This window comes from Esox lucius, chromosome 17 (assembly GCF_011004845.1).
Source record: "Esox lucius isolate fEsoLuc1 chromosome 17, fEsoLuc1.pri, whole genome shotgun sequence".
NCBI lineage: Eukaryota > Metazoa > Chordata > Actinopteri > Esociformes > Esocidae > Esox > Esox lucius.
Window position 1 is genome coordinate 37,373,144 of NC_047585.1, and position 24,172 is coordinate 37,397,315.

Sequence of the window (24,172 nt, forward strand, 5' to 3'; positions counted from 1 at the left end):
CAACTACAAAAGGCGCTATTTTCCGTTTGATCAAGATCAACTCTTACGAAGTGTTCAGATTTGATTGTGAAGCAGTCTGATAGGAATCCATGCAAAACTTGCAGACTGTATCATTTAGAATGTATCAGGCCGTATCTGATCATTCAATGGTAGTTCTGCGATGTGACCTTCTATATACCAAAGTAAAGACAGGAAACCCCCAGCAATGATGTGCAATGTCAGCCTTCTTAGCTTTGACTTGTTAATAATACTCCTAACAGTAGTATAGAAAACTGCCATTCCACAACCCAGTACAAAGCAAACTGAGGGAAAAATTTAATTGTATCTTCAAAAAGAAGCAAGTTGACCTGAAGATCTAAACAGATAGTTGAGGATTTTGATAATGAAGCCCTTTATCTACTTCCTCAGAGTCAGAACTTGTAGATTTTGTTTTTATGGCTCTGCTTCCAGTATGAAGCAGGTAAGTGAAAAGGTAGTTTCAAGAGCCAAACCTAATAAGCATTGCCACAATGTCTGAACATCTAGTTAGCATTCCACATTTAACAATTATGCCACTAATTGTTCCTTTCATCGTAACACAGGGCTTACAAACAAGTCCACATGTTAATCAGACTCTGGGGAAGTAGATTAAGTTGATATTGAGTTTTAACGCCAAAACACTTAACACTGAACCTTTGAAATGTTCCCTGTGTTCTACTTTCACACTTACAAGCGGAGGCAGAAATCACAAAGTTATTGCCTTGAGTATTGAAAAGGTAAACAGTACATGAACAGTTCAGAATTATAACAGAGTGAAAGTGAAAGTGACAGAGAGCATATATGAACCCATGGTTATCAACCAGCATCTCACTTCCAACTCAGGGACTGTGGCTGGTGAGAGCTCCCCAGCACAGAGGGTAGCCTCCAGCTCCCAGCCACTTGATGAGCTGGTGGGCCTCGATTAGATAGACAGGTAGGCAGTTTAAAAGGGCTGTAAGATGAGGATGGAAATATAAAGTCGCTGACACAATGGGATGTCACTTTTGTATTCACCTGCCATTACAAATCTAAGTGAATAACTTGAATTAATTTTACGAAATTAATGTATGAAATTGAACAGCAAGCTGGATACTGGTTTATATGGATATACTGCCCCAAACACATTCATATATTAATCTTTGCATGTAAATCTGTAAGCCTAACTGTTTCATCCCTATGAACACACGCAGAAGTACACATTCACAGTAATTAGACTACGACGTCACTCTGGGACACCATTAATACAATTCCTGTCAATCTGTTATGTTGTATTGTCATCACATGTTAAAGGGAAATAACGACAAATGTCTAAGATTTTTCTATGTTCATAAACCTCTTGAAGTAATTCTAACAGTGTCTCTACGGACGCTCCTCACTCAGGCAGCGCAGGGACAAGGACGCGCCAGAGCAGCTCCAGCCATGGGCATAAACGATAAAGCTGGACGTTTAGGGCTTCGGACATCTAGGGGGCCCCATTCCGGTAGTGAGTCCCAGACCAATAGGGAAGAGGGGGCCTAAAATCACATTTTGCTTAGGGTCCCCGAAAGGCTAGGGCCGCCCCTGGTTATATTCTCCCTGCACTAAAGCGATCTGATAGAGCTTATTAACATTGTCTATGTAAAAAGAAAAAGAAATCACAGCTGTTACGAGGAACATAGTGTTTGTGCATTGCACAATTTAAAAAAGCACTATATTAACGCTACGTATCCACGCCTCCAATCTTATAGGCTGCCATCTCTAGAATATAAAAATGGAACCAATAAAAAAAAACGCTCGTTTTGAACCTTTACACACGCGCTCCATTAATACTTAATTCAGATAGGTTCCTCAGGATCGTTCTTTGAGCTGGAAAGGTTTCCACCAGTGGGCCTAATTTTACAACGCAGAACGGTTCGTCCGGACACATTTATTTATAGGGCCCTACTTCCTGACACATACACAGATACGCACAATTACGTACTGTACACATAGCCTCTACACACAATTTATGCGCTGAACTGTGAATTTTAGTATTAGACTAGTAGCCTAATGCACATTATAAATCATTATTGTATTGTCAGACAGATAAAATGGGAGATATGGGAAGGACAATAATAGGGACACACAATTATGATCCCATTTTAAGATAAAATATAGATTATAATGTTGCACAACGCTTTAAATTATTGTTTGGTTTTCTCTGTAGACTGAGAACTAATAACATCCTAGCTTTTCTATAAATTGTTTTTAATTTGACATGGTCAAAAAACAGGTATTGGGATAAAGCAATCCCATCCTCCAACCAAGTAGTCTTTGTGCATATATCTAAGAGAAATTGTGTAAAATAAATGTTGCTGTTTGTTCTGTCGGTCTAGAATCGTACTCCCTCCTTCCAAAATAGTCTTAAAGCTTAAGTATTTGCCATGGATTCTTGACAATCAGAACAATTGTGTAGGCTATAGGCGCGAATAAGCTACCTATTCAGCCGTAGCACAACAGTCGAAATCGCCTGGACTAGCCGATTGAACCATTTCCAGGCCAATAACCTATTTTAATAGACCAAAGTATCAGTTCATTTTCTTCATTGTCCGTTTGTTATTGTTTGAAATTTAGTAGGCAACAGTTTCTCAGGACAAGGCAAATAAACTAGAACTAGCCATTTCTTTTCGATAAACCATCCTTGAGACTTAAAGCTATTAGTCAGACTAATCTGTTTAAGTGAATGGATCCAATTAATATTTTTCTCCATGGCAGGAACAGCACTGATACAGGCCTATAGCCTCAGGATTAATAGGCTGTGAATAAAAACTGAAAGGAAAAGGTTTTGAACAGGTGTTGAACGTACGCATCTTTTCGCCACGCGTTTCCATTGGTTTTGGGGGAGTTCCATGTTCCGTTAACATCTTTAATCAGAACCAATTGTCGCCTCATGATCAACGATTGTGACGTTTAGAATCCAAATGAAAATAAATACACTTGTGCGGTGATTCGTGCCCATTTTCGATATGGATTACAACGAAGAACTACTGGAGATTGGTGCCCCTAGGCCCACCGTGAATTCAATGCCTAACACTGGAATAGTTTTCTTACTATATGCGTTTATATACTTTACCGGCCTACTTTCTGGACTACAGGATGTAAGTAGTCTACAAAATATGTTTATTTAAACAATGAAGGAATCCATGAAACTGCAGGCTATAATTTGTGATCATAGTTTGCTGCTCTGTGAAGGGGTCAAGGGCTCAGCCACTTAGCTAGGCAAACTAAATGAAAGAATCCCTTTGGAATATATCATTTTAAAGATAGATTTACAGGTGGCACTCTATTCCCTGTTTGTGCTCAGGGTGAGAATAATGTAGCATGCCTAGTTCATTACCGACTCTAGGGTCAGTGGTTCCATGTGGTATGCATTTATCCACGTTGGGATGGATGGTGCCTCTTCATTGACTGACAGCAATCTTTTTTCAGCTGTCCAATCTGATGTGAATTGGTGTTGTAATGTGTTTGTTTGTCCAGTGTCTCTTTACTCGACCTGGCCGCTTACAATGGCAGCCTTGTGCATGCAACGGAGTTCAATGGGAGCTCATTATGGCAGTGGCTTCAGTGTTGATATTTATGAGGATCGTCCAGGTGGTAGTATTTTAACATGTTACTACAGTTTTCACCCTTGCTTCCAAATCTTAATGATTTATTTAAATTATGGAAAACCCCTAGCAAATATTTTCCATAATGTAACGATGCAATCCTTGTTTAACATTGCCTTATTATATTACAGAGAAAGAGTAGGAGATACCTATGTAAGTTATTTTTAACAATTTACCTCAGATATGAAGACAAGTGCATTTGTATATTCCATAACCCAATACTTGTTTCATTCTGTGACCAAGTGACTGAGAAAGACATGGCTGATAGAATATCCCAGCTGTTTGAGGAGAAGTGTAACACCCTGATAGAGTTGTCTGATATGAAACGACTGGTACGTTTTAGAACCTATCCAAGTTAGACCTGGGACATTCGGAATGTATCACCTTTTGTCATGATCCCACCGTGTGTTTTAAATCTATTTGTGTTCAGTTAGAGGAATACGAAACAAGGACTGAAATGCAGTTAGCGAACCTTCAGGCATCACAGCAGGAATGTCAGGAACTGAAGGTTAGCACTCAGATTCTGCTGTAATCCCATTAGATTGCACTGTGTGCCGGATGGCTAAAATACCACAGCTAATACACTGACATTGACTATAGCAAATAACAATGGTTTTGGTTGAATAAAAGACTGAAATGGTTAACATTACATATCCTCTGCCAACAGATGAGATTGAAAAACCTTGAGAATGACCGTGGTGCTGTCAAGGAACATTACCGTGGGGATTTCATGGACACTAGTGTTACCAGCACTAAACCCACGAGTGAGTCACCCAAACACAGTTTAAAGACCAGATAGGCCTATATCTCAGAATTAGAAGCTGAGGCTAGGAGCATGTTAGGTTATCCTCAACGAAATGTATTGAAAGGTCAAACAAATCATGACCTTTGTTGCAGATGTGAAGAATGAAGAAAAAACCAAACGGGACAATAAGAGGTGGAATGCAGTCTTAGTAAGTTAGGGTTCAGGCAGAGTTTCTTAGGATGCATTGACAAAAGTATTTAGTGCAATAATTCAGTGAATAACACAAAACTGTAAATTGTATATTTTACGATGGATCTGTTGTTTGCTGTTTGCAATTGCTTATAATGCTCTTCTACAGATCAGATCAAAACGTCTGAAGGAGAAGAACAGCGTTTTAAATTGTAAACTCCAGGATGCCAATGAAACATATGAGCAGACTCTTACAAAACTGTAAGTGGATAATATTATGTGATGTGATCTTGATTATGTTAGGATAATTATGTTACAACTCACATCCTTCGCAGAGGGAAATGAGGCAATATGCAGGTTTTGTGGTGGTGTTTGATAATGTGACTACATATGTGTAAATGCTATTTAAACTTTTGACAGCTATATATTGAATTGATTGGTTGAACAATTCCTAAATTGGTAATGAACAAATTGGAAGAGCACCCAGTGTCTGCCCTATTAGTCCAGTCAATGACTTATCCTGTGGGAGACCCATGGTTTATTCCTGCTTGATACAAAAGGACACTGCAAACTTAGAATATCAAATAGGAAATTCTGGGAAACTAAAAGTCAGGTGAAAAATACTTGTAAAATTAAAAAAAAACATATTCACATGAGAAATTATTTGGTCATATTATTTGTTTCAACAGTTTTGTATATGTGTGTTAGGGAGGACATGTAAAATGTTGTTTTTTCACAGCTCTGAAGACCTGAAGAAGATGGAGGAGTACCTTCAATCACAACAACTAAAGACCTGTGCTGCTGAACATGCGCTTGCTGTCGAGAAGCAGGAAGGGAAGATACTCCGCCAGATGTGAGTACAACAGCCAGTTAATTCCACTGAAATGACATTGCTGCACTCTAGCATAGGGGTGACGGTTTTGACTTTGAACGACATATGCTTAAGCGGCTACAGCGTGAATGTGAGAAAACATTAACACTGGAACTACTGTTACTTCATTTATAACATCCCTTTTCACCTGTGTAGTTGAATACTGAGTTAGGATCTGTTCTCATACAGATGTTGAAGATAGTCATCTAAGTACTGTGATTTGCTAGGATATTTGAACTGACCAACCCGGACAAGGACATCTCCTGGAACAAGAAGCCCTATGTGGTCCAAACCTCCCCCGTGAATACCTTCAAGGCCGTGCCCTCCCAGGATCTGTGTGGTATGAACGTGTCTTTGACAGTAAATCTTCAAATTAATATATTGTTGTTACAGACAAATTAACGAAAGTTGCTTCGCTATCCTCAATTTTTGTATGCCTTCAGGCCAACCAACCAAGACCAAGAACGCCTCCAACCACGACCAAGACCTGATTGAGGTGTTAGCAACAGCCACCAGCCAACCTCTAACCTCTTCAGCGAACAAAACACCTGCCGCAGTGACAAATGAGAAAACAGCTTTGAAGAAAGAGAAAGGTACAGGACAAGACCCAGCGCTTTTCCAAGCCTGCCACCCACCAGGGCCATAAGAGCAGAGAACATGTCTGTCTTTGGCACTTGCTCCCCTGCAACATGTCATGTCTGTAGTTCTCACTGTTGTCTTTGTCTGACCCCTGCAGGCCGACGGCGGTATTGCTTCCCGTTCAGGAGGTTGTTCCGGATGAGCAAGTTTTTTCGGCAGTCTTCAAACAAAGAGCGGGTGGTCAATGCCTGTCCTCCTGGAAATCCTGAGGCGCTCCACCTGGTTGTCGACTCGCCTTAGTGGCTCTCTCTCGTAAACCTTCTATAGACAGCTGATGACATTCTGCAACTGGAGCATCAGACTGGACCATTCCATTTAATACAATATGAATTCTTGCAAATCATAATGTTCTTCTGTCTCCTTTTTTCAAATGAGTATAGTTTTGTGGCAATTGACGCAATTGTGGCACTTTTTTAGACTGCAATCTTTAATATTATTCTGTCGTAATGACAAGGCTGATACGTTGGCCTGGCTAACTCTATTAATTACATTGACACACAGAATAATAACATTGTACAAATCACAAGAACATAACTGTGTTGCAGTATCGTTTTTATGTGCCTAGATGGCAGTCTTGTTGAAGAGTCAAGTGTTTTCCATAGACTAGACAGTGTCTATGCGTTTACCATTGACAGTAAGGTTTTCCCCTTTTTTTCCGCAGACAGATCAAGCGCTGCTGCCTATCAACTCCCAATGGCCCATGGTAGTTGATGTCCTTTAGCTACACTGAACGTAGTCCTTCTAATCATAATTGCCTACTCGAACTACATTTCCCATGACACACAAATATAGAACTTCAACGCACCGTATTCCAAATCGATGATCTCAGCTTTAGTTTCCTCTGTAGTGGCATGAAGCAGTTGGGGGAGGGAGATGGAGCGAGCTGAAAATTATATATTATAACGGTGGCGGTTGATAGACAGCTGATCTTTTTCCTCCATCGAAAAGGACCCGACGAGAAAGACAAAAACACAGCCATGCAGTTCAAATACAGAAGGCACTGATTTTTTTCTTCTTCTTTTAAATAAGATTATCGGTGGTCCTTCAAGGGCTGGGTCCGTTACCGCTGTTGTTGGCGCAGCCGTCAGGCCAAGATGTCTGTGGAGGAACAGGAATATCCCGAGGCGACTCTGGTGGCAGAGGCCGGGCCGCAGTGGTTTCGGGCAGAATTAGAGCGACTTTCCCGGGAGCTGAGCGAGACGACGCATGAGAAGATCCAGGCGGCGGAATACGGACTGGTGGTGCTCGAAGAGAAGCAGCAGCTCAAACAGCGGTACGATGAGTTGGAAACCGAGTTCGAGACCGTTCGACAGGAACTCGACCAGCTGAAGGAGGTAGAGTGAAGTCACAGCATTCCACTGCTACAGCTATCCATTTTACCATCAACGCGCGAACATTTGACTTTGTAGCCGTAATATCCCAGATCAAATCACCACACCTTTGTCATTCTATTCAGGACGTCTGTGTTATTATTCTAATAGCTGTATCCCCCTGAACATGACAGTCCACCCAGAATGTAATTTGAAGAATGCAACACTAACTTGCGAAAGTGAGCACCTCCATATTGAATTGGACGTGTTTTGGTATATCTACTTAAATTCATACTGGGTTTAAAGTTAAGGGAGCTAATCAACAATTTTGAACACTAACTTCATGCAAAAAAAAATCTCATTTATATACATACATATGTGTTATATTTGGGAAATTGTGCTCTTAATACAGTGTCACAGTTACAGTAGCTTTCAGTGTAGATAACTCTAGTTCCAATATTGTGACAGTACACAGTGGAATTGTCATTGTTATTTTTTTGAAGCCAGTCAGAACCATGCTGGCACTAGTGTGACTGCCCCAAAAAGGTTTCCCTGCCCCAGGCTTCTCAGATGTGAGAGAAAATCTGTCTGGTTATTTGTCTGTTTTTGATCAGCTTTGATTTAGGCCTTTTATCTGACAGAATACGCCCCTATCTTGTAGATTTACTCATCGTTACAGCAGAATCCTTTTGCCATTTCTCTCTGCTTAATACAGGCGCTTAATGGGGCTGGACTCAATTGCCTCAAATAAATGTTTCAGTCATTCTGTCTCCAGTGAGTCCAGAGGACTAGTAAGGTTCAGCCCATCTCTTTAAAACTTTTAAGGGGATTTTAATTAGCTTGATTTGTATCTTTTTCATGACAATGGCTTGTTATGTCTCCTCGGTTGGTTTCTAGCTAAGCAACAACATTCTCAAAGAATTCTCACTGGTGCTCTAACAGAATGACAGCGTTTATACCAAGCTCAGCTCCACAAAACTACTTATTACAATGGTGATTTCACTAGCATTGTTTAAATACTTGGTCAAAACTGTCAAGGATAGCTTGTTTTAGTTGTCAATAACAATAAGCATAATGATGGCAAAAATAAATGAAAAATCTATTTGGGAGACAGGAAAAACCTCATTTCTAAAATGTTTCTGATTTAACCACACTTTGGGGAAATGTTTCCCCATTATATAGTTAAGTTAGAGACAAATACACACACCCACAGACATGTACTTAGCTATTTTAATTACTTTTACTAATCCTAAACCCCAACCTACTCCTTATCTTAACCACAATAACCAAATATTTATTCCTAAACTTAACCTAGACCTCACGCCTAACCCAAAGTGTTAATACCAGACCCTAATTCTAAAAATACCCCCAATTTTAACTTTCCCTAAACCTAACACTTAACCCTGAAAAGGCTTTTTTCAAATGCGGACAGGAATGAAGTCCCCATTTATTGAACCACTTGGTCTGTAAAATCCAGAGGGATATTTATGTCCCCATAATATAGTTAAATTAGAAACCCACACACAGAGTATTGTTATGGGCCAAGATACTTGATTTTTTTGGATAAGTAATTGTTTAGGTAATCCATTCAACTGTATGCTCTAATCCTGCCTAAACAGCCCAGAAAAAGGTCTGAATCTAAATCTAAGAGGATCTCTCTCCTATGAAGGTTCATTGCCTGGACCTAGCTGGGGGTATGCCTAAAGACATACATACCTAACTAGTACCGACATCACAGGGAAACATCTACTTCTGCTAGCGAATTGTTTCAGATAGCGTTACTTTCGATAGGGAAGGGAGAGAGAGTGCAAGGGGCGGTTGCAGAAAGGCAGGTGGGATGTGTAGAACCAAGCCAGGGCCCTCACCTGGTCACATTCTCACTCAGACCCCCTGCCCCCGTGGAATTCCCAGGTCATCGAAATGAGAGCTTAGTTACGACGGCCATTACATGTTCCTATGCTGACCTGTATGTCAAACGCTTACAATGCGTGGGTGTGGGACTGTATGTTCCTGTGAAGCCCGCTTTCGCACATGACACACATGCTGAGCAAAGGCTATGTGCGTGGACATGGGCTCGGGGATGTGCATGGACATGGGCTCGGGGATGTGCGTGGACATGGGCTCGGGGATGTGCGTGGACATGGGCTCGGGGATGTGCGTGGACATGGGCTCGGGGATGTGCGTGGACATGGGCTCGGGGATGTGCGTGGACATGGGCTCGGGGATGTGCGTGGACATGGGCTCGGGCAGAGGCTTAGACCAGGTGGAGGTAGTTGAGCTAAGCTCATCATGTCTCAGTCAGCGGTGTCTTCCACCTCATTTTTGAATCTACTGCTCCAAACATGCTTCGGAAACTATTGGCCTATTCCTTCTGTAAAACTGGGTTATTGGGGAAAGCCACTGCTATCCTGCCAGCAAATAAAGTTGCTGTGCTACAGCTCTAATTACCAACAGGCTTTTCATGTTTGTGTATTTCTCAAACCCCCTAACCCTAACACATGAGGTTAGAGATTGTCTGATGTATAAAATATAGTTATTTTATCAGGTAAGTATGCTAAGAACACTTTTTCTTATTTATAATACAAGCTGGAAGCAATTAGGGTAAACTGTCTTGTTCAGGGATGGAATGACATAGTGTTTCAACTTGGGGATTAGAACCACCAACCTTTTGTTTACTTAAGATGATGGGAAATGTGTGGGGATAAATAGGAACCTTCCAACTTATCTCTGAAATGAGGTAGAGGTGGTGTTATATTTCTGACATGAATAGCTACCTCTGAACCTAATAAAATTCTGAAGTGTGCAGAAACATCTTGTCTGCTCAAATGCCTCAAAACTCATTGGACTGTACGTCACCATGCAACAGGACAATGACCCCAAAACCTACTTTTAAAATTTTTCAGGACCAAAAAGTTTATTTTTCTTGACTGGATAATTCAGTCACTTGACCTAAACCTGTTATGCATGTGTTTCACTTGCTGAAAATAAAACTGAATGCAACAATGCTAAAGACAAACAGGAACTGAAGATGCAGACCCAGCGACTGGTGATCTCTGTGTCGCAGACTTCAGGCAGTCATTTAATACAAATGATTTGCAACCAAGTACTAAATGTGAGTGATTTATCTGAGAATATGTACATTTGTCCAACTACTTTTGGACCTTTAAAATGGGGGAAATCTGTATAAAGGGCAAAAATCCTAAACAGGTCAGCATTTATGGATGTAAATACCCTCAAATGAAAGCTGACAGTCTGCACATTAACCTCCTAGTCACTGAACCATTTCATATCCAATGCGCTGGAGTTCAGAGCCAAAATAACAAAACTTGTCTCCCTGTACAAACACTTATGGACTGAAATGTACATTGCTACAACCCACAAAAAATATCTCACCAAATATAATATGAAACCTGGAAATGCACAAACTCCGATGTGGTCAGATACTTTTTCACAACAATGTAGATATTTTTTCAAGAGCAGGAGAATGTATGAGGAACATTGCAGTTGGTAGTCAGCTCACAGAAAGCGTTTAACCTATTATTATGTGGAAGAACGTAATGTAATTATGACTTCTAGTTAACCATGATTACATGCCAGTTTAGTCAGAGAGCCTCAGCGAGAGGCAGCTCTAAACCCTAAGTAAGGCTTTGTCTGTTCATTGGTTCATAGACAGTTAAGAAACAATTATCATTGTTTTCATGGGTACAACAGTGCATTGAGTCTTGTCAAGTGACATGTTGGCTGACTCCTTGTGAATTAATATGATCACGTACGTATGCACCAGGGCTGACTTCTTCACATCCCCATGTCTTTGGGCATGTGAGGAAGTGAAAGAGCTGTTCTCTCCCCAATGCATAGCACATGTCTGTCTACCTGAACCAGAGCCAAAACACAGACTTTGTTTAGGTTTTGGAAAGCAGGGCTTCATGGGTTGAGGCCTAGTGTCGCGGCCAGTGCCAAGATTAGAGAGCTATGGTCAGAGCTTCTACATCTTGACCAACAGGTGGAATTAACAGGTGTGAATGCCTGCTGGCTGCCGTGTGTCTACTGGTTTGTTCCTGTTTCAAGCAATATTGAGGGGTATAGGGCCTTATGTTGCCATTTAGGCCTACTAGTCATTGATTTCCAGGTTGTGAAGGCTTTCCCTCTTGAAGGTATGAGGACCCAATGTAGCAGTTGGTCCGTAGAAATGCTTGAAGTAAGGATCCACTGCAAGTTAAGATGGATTGTGGCCACAGGGTTTTCGAAACCCAGAGAGATAACATTGCAAGATGTCAGAGAACACCCCAAAGCAGATTACAGAGACCAGACGTGGGATTGGCAGTTTACACGTGAGTGGGAGGAATGAAGAATGAATGATTAGTTAGTTTCCTCAAAATATACAAGCAGAACCTGGCTTCAACCAAAAGGTGCCCTCCAGTCAGACCATCGCTGCATTGAAATTGCCGGGCTCCTCCGAAAACACACACATATGATCTGATCTTGTCTCAGGCTTAACACAACCAATCACAGTCCCAGACCAAATGAGATTCAGGTGTACAGCAGGGGATTAGGGGAGGGGAGTGTACTGAATTTCTATCCGATTACTCTCGTTTAATAGGCTGAAATTAGATGTCGCAGTCATTTTTCTTCTAAACCAATGATTTCTTTGCAAGGTGGGACTTGCTTACACACATATGCTTGTGTCTTTTGCACCCAGCATGTGATTGGATATCTAACACCAGTCCAACACCAAGCTAATTCTTTGCCTGGTTGCTACCAAATCTCTTTGCTCTGGTTAAACACTGTACCCGTCTATCCTCTACTTCAGCCCACTGCTTCAAGGCTGTACAGCGTGGCCTCTGGCTAGAGAGCCGCTGATGGTGTCTATATCTGACCCAGCCAGGGTCACTGCGGGTGCAGTGGCCCAGATGGACAATGTCCAGGAAGAAAAGCAGCAGCTGTAGGTTCTAAAGACAAGCTGTCCACTGCTGACTCCATTAACACTTTACATGTAGGTCAATGGTCTTATTGAACGACCAGGGCCAGCTAGCTATTGAAGTGTTAGTGAATGAGTTCAACGTTCATACTTTAATTGACTGCATGCAAACGTATCTGAAAGTAAATTTACTGCTGTTCTATATTAGATTATTAGTTTTATCAAGGCTATAGCTTATTAGGTATATTATGAGATTTAAATTCCTTGTTATGCCACTTGGTTACTGAAAAATATTGCCTATCAAAATTAGGGTGAGTTTTGTGATGATGGGAAAAATAGCAACCTGGAACATTTAATCTGTGTGACTTCATGATGACTAATTAGAAATGCTATTCATGTAGAATATCAGTTACTCAAGTTGGTGAATGACTACATTTTATCTCCATGCCTGGCCTGCTGGAGCTTTTTTTAGTCTGTTAGTGACTGCATGAAGCTGAATAATTCGGTAATTACTATTGCTGTCTTCTTCAAGACTTCAGGAACCAACTGTCTGACTCATTCAAGATCTCTCTGACCTCACTATACTCTCCCACACACACACACACACACACACACAGGAAATATGTTGCTAACCGCTCTTGTGACTGACTCAGCCAGACCTAGCAGGGCCAGTCTGCCCACCCGGGCCTCATTCGTCCAACAGTGGCCTCATCAATACCTCCGTCCTCCGACTAGCGGCCCCCTTGGCTCTGCTTCAGCCACACTGGCTGACATGCCGGTTCATTTGAATACACCGTGCAGAGAGAGAGAGAGGTTAGATGGACACAATCGAGGCATGAGAAGAAACCTGGATCTGTTGTTACTGGGTTTCGGGACCATTCTGCTCCAGCATCCTGTTACATCATGGGTTGGCATGGAGTGGCCTTGGCATTGCCCCAAATGACACCGTCTTCCCTTTAGGGTAATAGTGTGCTGCTTTTCATCAGAGCCTGCTGGGCTCTGCTGTGGGCCACGCTCAGAACTAGTGTACTATGTAAGGAGTTGGATGTCATTTTGGATACGGACCCTGTGATTGAGAATGTTCCAGAGGTTCAAAGGGTCACCTGTCATCTGGAATAGGGTGAGGCACTGACTTCAAAACAATTCACTTTTAAAAGCGAAGGCGTTAGAAGTCTGATTCAGAGTGTGTGAGATAATTTCACAGGATTCGTTTTGGGACGGGAGCTGTAGCGACAAGCCGAGGCGATTCTCTGAGCAAATACTTTTTTACAGTGAAACGAATGTACGTGTTGTTATTCAATTGTGGCACGATGGTGCTGATTTGGGTTCCGCGGTTTACAGACATTTTGTTTTCCTTCACTGGCCTGTGTCACAAATCAGCACAGGCCAGTGGCACAGGCCAGTGTGTCACTGGCCTGTGTCACTGGCCTGTGTCACTGGCCTGTGTCACTGGCCTGTGTCACTGGCCTGTGTCACTGGCCTGTGTCACTGGCCTGTGTCACTGGCCTGTGTCACTGGCCTGTGTCACTGGCCTGTGTCACTGGCCTGTGCTGATTTGTTGTGGTTAATGCTTTCTAATATAATGACTCCCTCAAACCGTTCTGATGACTGCAACGTTGCTCATGCTCACAAGTCGTACATTACATCTGGTCCGTGCGTGTTTTAGTCGATCCTGGTACTATTTGAATGTCTTTTAATGTTTGTCCCCCATGTTCCCAGGCGTTTGGCCAGGCCCACTCCACCCACAGGAAGGTGGCAGCAGACGGCGAAAGCAGGGAGGAGTCCCTGATCCTGGAGTCAGCCAGTAAAGAGGCGCACTACCAGCAGATGGTCCTGGAGCTGCAGAACGAGCTGCGGTTGGCCAGGACTTCCCTCAACCGCAGCCAATCGGAGAACGAGCGCCTGACCTCGGTTACTCTGGAGATGAGGGAGGTGAGCTGAAGGGGTGGAGGACCTGTCCAGAATCTGACATGGTCTGTATGGAGAGGTTGAACAACAGGGGACAAGTAGTCCTGTATCTCACCAATAGGAAGCAAAGCACCAAAGCACAGAGGGGACAGTGAGTCAATGAAATAGTGGGACAGAGAGATTGAAACTGGAAGAGAGGTTGGTGGGTCGGCTGGCTCCGGTCACTCTGATGTAATGGTCCTCAGCGAGGGGCACAAAAGATGTCCTCCTCTAGTTGGCACTCGACTAGATCCTGTTCTTCCGCGATTTAAAGTTGCCAGAATCTTACCTCATCACTGTTCCACATAAGAGGCTGCAGTAATGACCCAGTACGCACATAATATCTATGTTTATCTATATCGATACACCCCAAGCATGGGCCGTGGGTGTTTGCTGACGTCTCTCCTCTTCCACTCCTCGTCCTACGCTCTCCGTAGAGTTCCGAGCTGGTGGAGTTGCAGCGGACCCAGCTGCGTGATGACATCAGGGAGTATAAGGTGCGGGAGTCGCGTCTGCTGCAGGACTACAGTGAGCTGGAGGACGAGAACATCTCCCTGCAGAAACAGGTGTCTCTGCTCCGACAGAGCCAGGTGAGAGGGATGGGGGCCGTGGTGGGGGGGTGGAGACGGGACTTGATAGTCACCAGTTCAAGGACAAATTGGAAAGGAAGGCACTCTGTGGACAGCGGTTCCTCTTCCCTGTGACCTGCAGGTGGAGTTTGAGGGTCTGAAGCATGAGATCAGTCGCTTGGAGGAGGACTCCCAGTGTCTCCACAGCCAGCTGGAGGAGGCCGTGCGCCTAAGGGAGATCGCGGAGCGCCAGCTGACCGAGGCCCTGGAGACCATTAAGACGGAGCGCGAGCAGAAGGCGGCTCTGCGTAAGGAGCTGTCCCACTACATGACCATCGGGGACAACCTGCCATTCCACAGCCCTCTGAACGTCTCCCTGGACGGACTCAAGTTCATCGAGGATCCCAACAACGACGACTCCATCCATGGCTATGAGAACGGCCTGACCAAGACGGCTGCCGACGGCAACGAGGATAACCGAGCCAAGCTGCGGCCTGCTCCCAGCCTGGTGGACGACCTGCTCAGTGAGCTCAACATCTCCGAGATCCAGAAACTCAAGCAGCAGCTCATGCAGGTATGGATGGAGAAGAGCGTTTGCGGATTTGAGATTTAGAAAAAATGCATTCATATTGTTAGTTGGCTGTATTTCACGGTCAACTTTCAAGCTGTCAGTTTCCCTGGTGAAGTAATTAAAGTGGAACTACTTAGCATTACCAAGCTAATCAAGTGTGATTGTTGGGAGACATTGATGCATTAGAGGGCGTCAGATCCGGTTTTAAGTTGCTACATGAACGTGTTCGCCAGGGCAGAATTCTATTAACGGAAATCAATGATTGTACAGATAATTGGCTATTTGTTTTCTCCTGTTCAGTTTCACACTCACGGCCAGTGTAGAAATTGCATCTAAAAAAGGAACAAGTATAACAAAGAACTTCTCATTTAAATGATACCTTTGTAGCCTAATTAGTCATTTAAATGATACCTTTGTAGCCTAATTAGTCATTTAAATGGGCAGATGAATGGTTAATTAGAACCTACCAAATAATGCTATTGTCTCATTATCAATTAATTTAATGTTTCCACCCATGATAATACATTGAATCCAGGCGGCAGTACCAGGGAAAAAAAGACCGAAAAGTAGCTGCTGTATTTAAAAACAAAAATGTTCTCTCATCTTGATTTTCCTCAGTGTAAAGCTGAACTTTTGATGCAGTGCTGTGGAAAAAAGCACCAGTGGTGCTTGGAAAATAGAAAGACTTCATCACTATTGCTGCGCTGAAAGGTCCTCGGGTGTACGGCTGGAAAGTCCATTATGTTTTGTTGAGCACAATGTCCATCCATTTAGAAGCATTGATTACCTACATTACACTGTCCTTAGTGGCCTGGCCAAAGACTCAACACTACATGCAACCCACTGTGGGACTTTGCCGGATAAATGGACTGACTGGGATAGTTCCCTTACTGATATGCTGTGTAGATATGCTGTGTAGATATGCTGTGTAGATATGCTGTGTAGATATGCTGTGTAGATATGCTGTGTAGATATGCTGTTGACTGGCTGGTAAATTAATACTGAGTGGAATTCCTGAGGGACAGTGCCTTACATTACTGAGGGAAAATCTAAATTTGTATGGCTTTTTTGCCTGGCATAAACGTAGACAATTTTCTGTGAATTGGCAAGTTCATCATATGCCTAAACATTTTCTAAATCATACTAAATAACACCAATCCAAAATAGGACGATTACATAGTGTTGCAGGCCTTTCCCAGTGTGGTCATGTGACGGTGGCCCGTGCCTCTTCCCCAGGTGGAGCGAGAGAAGATGGTGCTGCTGTCCTCTTTGCAGGAGTCACAGAAACAGCTGGAGGTGGCCCACGGGACTCTCTCCGAGCAGCAGGAGACACTCGGACGTCTCACGGAGAACCTCAGCGCCATGAGGAGACTCCAGGCCTCCAAGGAGCGTCACTCGGCCCTGGACACCGAGAAGGAGCGCGACAGCCGGGACGACGGCGACGGGGACTACTACGAGCTGGACATCAACGGCCCGGAGATTCTTCAGTGCAAGTACACAGTGGCCGTGTCTGAGGCGGGGGAGCTCCGGCAGGAGCTGAAGACCCTCACAGCCGAGTACCAGTCATGCCGGAGCCAGTACGAGGAGGCGCGAGCCCGCCTGGAGAGCGACGTGGCGAGCCTGAGCGAGAAGCTGGCTTCCCTGGAGAAGAGCGGCGCGGCCGAGCGCCAGGAAATGGCGCGCCTGGAGAAGGAGCTGCGGCGGGTGACGGAGGCGGCGGGCGAGTCCCAGGGCAGCCTGAACGTGGCGCAGGACGAGCTGGTGACGTTCAGCGAGGAGCTGGCCAACCTCTACAACCACGTGTGCATGTGCAACAACGAGACGCCCAACCGCGTCATGCTGGACTACTACAGAGAAGGCAGGGCCAGTGTCAGTGGCGGCGGGGGGCGGGAGGGGAAGGACCGTCGCCTGTCACATGTTCTGCTCTCCAACGGGCTGGTCCCTGACCCCGAACCCAGTAGACCCGAAGCCAGCGAGCCGACCGGCCCGGCCCCTGGGGCCCGGTCTGAGCCCATGAACATCTACAACTTGGTCGCCATCATCCGGGACCAGATCCGACACCTGCAGCAGGCTGTGGACCGCACCACGGAGCTGAGCCGCCAGAGACTGGCCTCCATGGAGCTGGGCACCGGAGGGGACAAGGACAACGAGGCCTGCATGGGGGAGATACTCAAACTCAAGTCCCTGCTGAGCACCAAGAGAGAGCAGATTGCCACCCTGAGGACTGTCCTCAAAGCCAACAAACAGGTGTGTGTCTGCGTGTGTGTGTCTGTGTTAAAACACAAGCAGGGGATATGGTCCTCAATTCACTGTAGTTATAAGTATTGACTTGTAAAAAACGTAAAAAGTGAATATTAGCAAAAGCTTATGACATAGGTGACCCTATTTTAATGAAATGGACAACGATGTCGGTTTTCCACTCCCTTCCCTAGACTGCTGAGGTGGCGTTGGCCAACCTGAAGAGTAAATACGACAACGAGAAGACCATGGTGACGGAGACCATGCTCAAGCTCCGTAATGAGCTAAAGGCCCTGAAAGAGGACGCGGCCACTTTCTCCTCTCTACGGGCCATGTTTGCCACCAGGTGAGGCATGGAGGATGCACACTGAAAGCTGCTTGGCAGGGCAAAGGTATCTGTAGGCTTACTGCCTCTACTCAGTATAGCGCAAGACAATAAGGTACTTTGGCACCTTAACCTATGGGGTAAATGTTATCCATATCTATCATATTTGAACGAGGTCTACAAAGATTTATTGGAATTGTATTCATGAAGTTCTGCGTTTCTTTTTTTTTTTCTTTTCTTGTTATACCAAGGTTGAAACACTAATTTAAACCTTTTATATATATTTAATTCACAAAGCTGTTATTGCATGAGGTTCATTTCCTGCCTCAGGAACATAGGAAATTTTCTTTTTGTTACCCAAATTTGACCAGCTACTCAACATTTTTACCCGACACACATTCACCTGAAAATAAATGACAAATGACATTGATGTGTTTCAAAATCTTAAAACAACATGCATTGAACATGTATTTTAAAGAACAACAAACATGACAAAAGGTCTTATATGTAGTTGCACTCTCGTCAGCATTCATTGGACAAAACATTTCAGAAAATAAACGTTTTGTCTTTGCTTTGACCGGATTAGAATTGTCTTTGTCCGATGTTACTTTTACCGCTGCTTGCCTTTTTATTCCAAAACTTTTGCGTCACATTTCTGCTTTCAAGCTAGCTATAAAGAATGCAAAATGTTTATCTCTGCCTGTATTTAGCTATAACCGCTCGCCGCAACACCACTTGTTTTGCAATGCATCAATTGATTTTAAGCCAATACCCTTGCCAACCAAGCGATGTGCTCATGATCTACATGGTTGAATGTCCAATCAGAGAGAGTCAGGGAGAGTCTGGACAGATTCATTAGAGTTGATTTGTGTTTTTTAGGAATTTTGGGAGGTGTTTTCTAAACCTTTTTGTTTTTATTAATATCAACCCCCCCACAGTGTTGGGTGGTTTTGGCAAATCTATGCGCCAAAGCAAAAAAATGACCTGCATTTTGTGGGTAGCGGCTGTTCATTTCCTACCCTGGAAGAATTAAGCACTGGTTGGTCCCGTTTAGTTGGAAGTGAGAGCTGCAATCTCCAATGACCTTTTAGTTTGGTGAGGAGTGAGGATAGGTTTCTGCCAGAGGCTGCATGTGTGTGTCTGCAGGAGAAACAGGGCATTCTGGGAGTTGTCTGATGTAATGTTGAAGTGGTCTGCTGGCGGCGGCGTCCTGACAGCATCTGGAAAATGCGGCTGTATGAGTCTAAATGGAGAAAACATGCGTCAACTGGCCGCTGCAGTAAAATGGCACTTGTGCCTCCTGGTGGAGAAAGTTGTGTATTGACCTGGCTTATTGCTGGACACACAGACCTGGTCTCTATTCCACTCCCCTTTCTCTTCTCGTTCTCACATTCTCCTCTCTCTCCCCTGTCTGCCCCCTCTCTTCTGTCCACTCACTTTCTCCTCTCTCCCTCGTCTCTTTCCCTCAGGTGCGACGAGTACGTGACCCAGCTGGATGACATGCAGAGGCAGCTGGCCGCGGCGGAGGATGAGAAGAAGACCCTGAACTCCCTGCTCCGCATGGCCATCCAGCAGAAGCTGGCCCTGACTCAGCGCCTGGAGGACCTGGAGTTTGACCACGAGCAGGCGCGTCGCGGTGGGGCCACGGGGGCGACGGGCGGTCGTGGCAAGACCTCCTCCTCCTCGGCACGGAGCAAAGGGGCCTCGGCTAGTCGCCACGTAAGTCAGAGGCGCTCCTGCACAGTGGTCCCTGAGCCGCGCAGCGTCGTGTAGGCCCTGGGGCCCTTTGCAGACAGAACTGCAAGATCTACTTGGACTTTTAACCTCTAACTTCCATCTTAATTTCCCTAACCTCTCATACTGAGCTTTACCGGCTGGTTCCTGCCTAGGCTATAATAGTGTGTGACATGTCTTCATGGCAGATCACCAGCTTGGCTTAGGCCTACCTCTTCTGCTAGTAATGCTGATGGAGTGGCAGCATGTTGTAGAGCTATCCAGCAATCCGGAGTCGGGCCTGATGTCAGAGCAGGCGTGCATGTAGCTGCATAGCAGAATCATTTTGATGGTGTTATGGAATGATTAGGATAGAGTTAGGATGGATGGGATTGAGTCAGTGTAAGGCTGTAGTCAGACAAACAGACACACAGAGAAACTGACACCGTCAGAGACATCCGCCGACCTACAGGCTGACGCCGACCTACAGGCTGACGCCGACCTACAGGCTGACGCCGACCTACAGGCTGACGCCGACCTACAGGCTGACGCCGACCTACAGGCTGACGCCGACCTACAGGCTGACGCCGACCTACAGGCTGACGCCGACCTACAGGCTGACGCCGACCTACAGGCTGACGCCGACCTACAGGCTGACGCCGACCTACAGGCTGACGCCGACCTAGACAGACAGACCAAAGGCTACTAACTGGCTTCTTCTATCTGGTTAGACACATTCATTCAGGGATAAGTAATGTGGTGTGCTCCAGCTGCTAAATAAAAGTGGACTTTGTGAACACTTCAGTGTTTGATATCATACAGTGTTATTTGTAGAGGAACCTTTCGTGGCACTTTATGTAATATAGATTTTCAAGCTAGTTTTGGCAAATTACTGAGCACGATTTAATTAACTAGCTTATAAACATAGGTACATTTCTGTATTATGTAAATCAAGAAATGGTTGTGAATTTAGGGTTTTCAGAATAACATTAGTGCAGTTTTCTTATACCTCCTTTTTGCTCTCCGGTCATCTTGGCTCCCAACCCATCCCCTGTCATTCCTCTTGCCTGCCACCAGAAACCTCTATGCTGGTTCAACTAACATCCTGAGTCATTATCAGTCCCCTGTCCTGCATGCTGAGCACACTGTTTCCTGCAGCCTGCTGCATCGCGCTCACCATGAAAGGTCTGCCCTCTGCATGATTAAACCTTCCGCGCCGGGGTGATCCTCCACCACTCTAACACACGTTTCAATCCGAGAAGACCTGAGCAGATGATTCTCAAACTCTGTTAATGTCATTTTCTTATCTCTCCATTTCACAGTAATTTAATCAAGTCCAGTGTCCTTCAAAGGTTGACAGTTACTTCAGTATTCCCCTCGGCTGGAGACCCGTGACAGAGACTATTTCTGAGCACAAAACACACACACACACACACTTCTGAGCCTCGCAGACACTCCACGGTCCGAGAGGCTTGGGCCCTTGATGTGGCAGCAGGAAACCACAGATATTCAAAATGAAATGAGGTCTGTTTCTATGGGGATGGACCTCATTGTGATCCAGTCAATCCTCCTCCATTGTCCCCCGCTATGCCATGATGACTCTGTCTGTGCCTGTTTACCCCTTGATGACTGCGCACTTTTAATGTCTTTATTTCACTTTATTTGCTTGTTGTAATGCCACCTCAGTTAACGTGAGGTTTATGTAAGCGATTTGTGTTACATTTACTGTTTGTTAATGTTCGATGATTGGAAAAATGTGTTATTAACTTAAATATTTGTTGCATTTGTCATTACATGTATAACTACCGGATTGATTGAGAGACTTTTCATGCAGAGCAAGCCTATGTTGATTCATATTTATTTGTATATAAACGTCAGAGGCAGCCTAGTCATAGAAACTAGAGTGACATGCTCCAATTTCCTCTGGGGTCAATATACAGTGGGCCTCCCATGCTGACACACGTTTGCTGCAAACATGAAGAGGAAACTCTTGATTGGAATCAGTTCTTTCTCTCGCTCTCTCTCTGTTTAAATTTTGTCCAATATTAATAATGTAATTGAAAAACAAATTAATAAGAGCAGCAGGATCAAGAATGCTTTCCGTTGCCTTATTCATCAACCATCTGCCTCGGGTTCAATACTATTGCCTTTCTGTCCACAGAAGAAAAGCTAGACTTAGTGTTATGTGTTTTGTCTTTGAGTTGAGAGATGGTTTGACCCAAGTCAATATCAGATAGAGGAAAACAATAGGAGCTGTGGTGAATTCTGTGAAGTGATTCTGTGATCCTGTAAGCTTGCAGAATTGCAAATTCAGGGGCTGTTAAACCTTATCAGAAAGTGTTGGTACCATAACTGTCAACTTTGGCTGCATAGATAGAGGGGTTCAGCCAGTTTGACAGCCAGTTTGACTGCCAGTGGGAGGGATTACTAATGCAAGTACTTATTTATACTACTTTTGTACGGTAAAGATCCATTAATGTCAATTGACATGCATACATTGACTACATAGGAGAGTTTTTCAATTGTCTGTTTTAATGCAATTTTATAAACCCTTTTAACGTCCGCTAAAAGCCTTGTTGGGATTTCAGCAAAGAGAAGCTGAGTCGTCAGGACATCTGCAGTGTCATTTAATGAACAGGTCGATCTACGCATAAAGAAAATATGTTGGAGATTCTCTTTTTTTACAAGTGCAATTTGAAGGCAGTATCTATGTGGAGATGCAGTATTACATTCTCTGACTGAATGCTTGATGATGCTGTTACCTTTTTACTACTACTCCCACTCACCATCTTGATATTTTTTTAAGTTTTATACCTTTGTACTAAATAATCTCACTTGTCTACATGTCTTGTTGTTGGTCATTTATGTGGACTGTGTTTAGAGGCATATTTTGATGTTATCTTCCATCATGTCCTCTTTAAGAGGCTTTGGGTGGTAGATTAATGATTTGCTCAATAGAAGTCATAGCCTACCTGGGTTATGATGAGGATGTGGGACTGAAAATGTTAGTCTTATTCTGCCTGAAAGAATTCCTAATGGCCAAATAAACTGAATTTCAGTCATAATGTGGTGTTGGGGTTATTTACTGTGGTTACATTTAAGCATATATAGTAAATATATTATGGATTCTGATATATTTGACTCATTATTCAGTGTGACCCCCAAGTTGTCTGTGCAATAATTTAGTACGTTTTGTAGAATTAAATATCACTATGCCTAAAACATCACTACGCTTAAAATAGGTTAGTCAAATATTCCTACTGTAAATCTCACATTCCTACTGTATATTTTTGTACAGTAGACATAAAACAACTCAACCGCTGATGTAAGTTAACTCTGAAAAGTTGTGTATTTTATTATATTATATACAGTGGATATAAAGTCTACACACCCCTGTTAAAATGGCAGGTTCTTGTGATGTTAAAGAATGAGACAATCATGACAGAACCTTTTCCACCTTTAATGTGACCTATAATTTGAGGGGGGAAAATAAAAAACTCACAATAACCTGGTTGCATAAGTGTGCACACCCTTAAACTAATACTTTGTTGAAGCACCTTTGGATTTTTTACGGCACTCAGTCTTTTTGGGTAGGAGTCTATTAGCATGGCACATCTTGACGTATTAATATTTGCCCACTCTTCTTTGCAAAAGCGCTCCAAATCTGTCAGATTGCGAGGACATCTCCTGTACACAGCCCTCTTCAGATCAACCCTCCACAGATGTTCACTTAGATTCAGGTCTGTGCTCTGGCTGGGCAATTCCAAAACGTTAATCTTCTGATGAAGCCATGCTTTTGTGGATTCAGATGTGTGTTTTGGGTTGTTGTCGTGCTGAAAGGTGAACTTCAACTTCAGGTTTCTAACGGACACCTGAAGGTTTTGTGCCAAAAGTGCCTGGTATTTGGAACTGTTAATAATTGTCTGACAATAATCTCTATGAAGAATTTCAATCTGGCTTCTATCCCTGCCATAGCAATGAAACTGCACTGGTAAAAATCACTAATGATCTTCTCATGGCAGCTGACTCTGGACTATTAACCATTCTCATCCTCCTCGATCTGAGTGCGGCCTTTGACACCATCTCTCATAACATCCTCCTTGACAGACTAGTCTTTATTGGTATAACTGACATACCTTTGGACTGGTTTACATCCTATCTCTCTGGTCGCACTCATTCATCCAAATTCACGCAAATTCATCCAACTCAGAACTTTCAAATCGCATCCTATCACTACCGGCGTTCCCAAGGGCTCTGTCCTGGTGTTCCCCAGGGCTCTGTCCTGGGGCCCCTTCTGTTTATCATCTATCTACTTCCTCTTGGTCATATCTTTCATAAATTCAATATCCATTTCCACTGCCATGTGGATGACACCCAGCTATACCTGTCAACCAAACCTAACTCAACCCTCTCCCACACCTCCCTCTCTGATTGCTTAACGGAAATCAAATCCTGGTTTTCCTGCAGCTTCCTCAAACTTAATGACAAAACTGAGT

At 43.9% G+C, this 24,172-nt stretch overlaps 2 protein-coding genes across 5 annotated transcripts; both read left to right on the forward strand.

Annotated features, from left to right (window-relative positions):
- Positions 1-3,019: 3,019 nt before the first annotated feature.
- LOC114828892 lies at positions 3,020-6,641 on the forward strand. 4 transcript variants are annotated; one of them, XM_034287371.1, is made up of 12 exons: positions 3,020-3,134; positions 3,514-3,630; positions 3,773-3,794; positions 3,885-3,973; positions 4,072-4,149; positions 4,309-4,405; positions 4,539-4,594; positions 4,745-4,836; positions 5,315-5,428; positions 5,674-5,786; positions 5,890-6,039; positions 6,183-6,641. In XM_034287371.1, exons 1-12 carry the CDS (start codon positions 3,060-3,062, stop codon positions 6,323-6,325), a joined length of 1,146 nt encoding a protein of 381 aa, XP_034143262.1. In that variant the 5' UTR covers positions 3,020-3,059; the 3' UTR covers positions 6,326-6,641. The 4 variants fall into 4 exon arrangements, with proteins under 4 accessions (XP_034143262.1, XP_028969882.2, XP_034143260.1 ...); XM_029114049.2 differs by having other exon boundaries at positions 3,514-3,627; XM_034287369.1 differs by having other exon boundaries at positions 3,773-3,973.
- A 299-nt stretch (positions 6,642-6,940) lies between these two features.
- On the forward strand, positions 6,941-22,741 carry LOC105005734 (protein bicaudal D homolog 2). Its single transcript, XM_010863879.4, has 8 exons — positions 6,941-7,419; positions 14,033-14,245; positions 14,698-14,850; positions 14,972-15,403; positions 16,637-17,647; positions 17,833-17,984; positions 19,433-19,682; positions 20,999-22,741. The coding sequence occupies exons 1-8, from the start codon at positions 7,180-7,182 to the stop codon at positions 20,999-21,001; spliced, it is 2,454 nt and encodes an 817-aa protein (XP_010862181.1). The 5' UTR covers positions 6,941-7,179; the 3' UTR covers positions 21,002-22,741.
- The last annotated feature ends 1,431 nt before the right edge of the window (positions 22,742-24,172 follow it).

Coding starts and splice junctions, on each gene's coding strand:
- LOC105005734 (XM_010863879.4), top strand. CDS start 7,180: ATGTCTGTGGAGGAACAGGAATATCCCGAGGCGACTCTGGTGGCAGAG. Junction 14,246..14,697: donor TTACTCTGGAGATGAGGGAG/GTGAGCTGAAGG, acceptor CGCTCTCCGTAG/AGTTCCGAGCTGGTGGAGTT. Junction 15,404..16,636: donor TCAAGCAGCAGCTCATGCAG/GTATGGATGGAG, acceptor CCTCTTCCCCAG/GTGGAGCGAGAGAAGATGGT.
- LOC114828892 (XM_034287369.1), top strand. CDS start 3,060: ATGCCTAACACTGGAATAGTTTTCTTACTATATGCGTTTATATACTTT. Junction 3,631..3,772: donor TTATGAGGATCGTCCAGGTG/GTAGTATTTTAA, acceptor ATTATATTACAG/AGAAAGAGTAGGAGATACCT. Junction 4,837..5,314: donor GAGCAGACTCTTACAAAACT/GTAAGTGGATAA, acceptor GTTTTTTCACAG/CTCTGAAGACCTGAAGAAGA.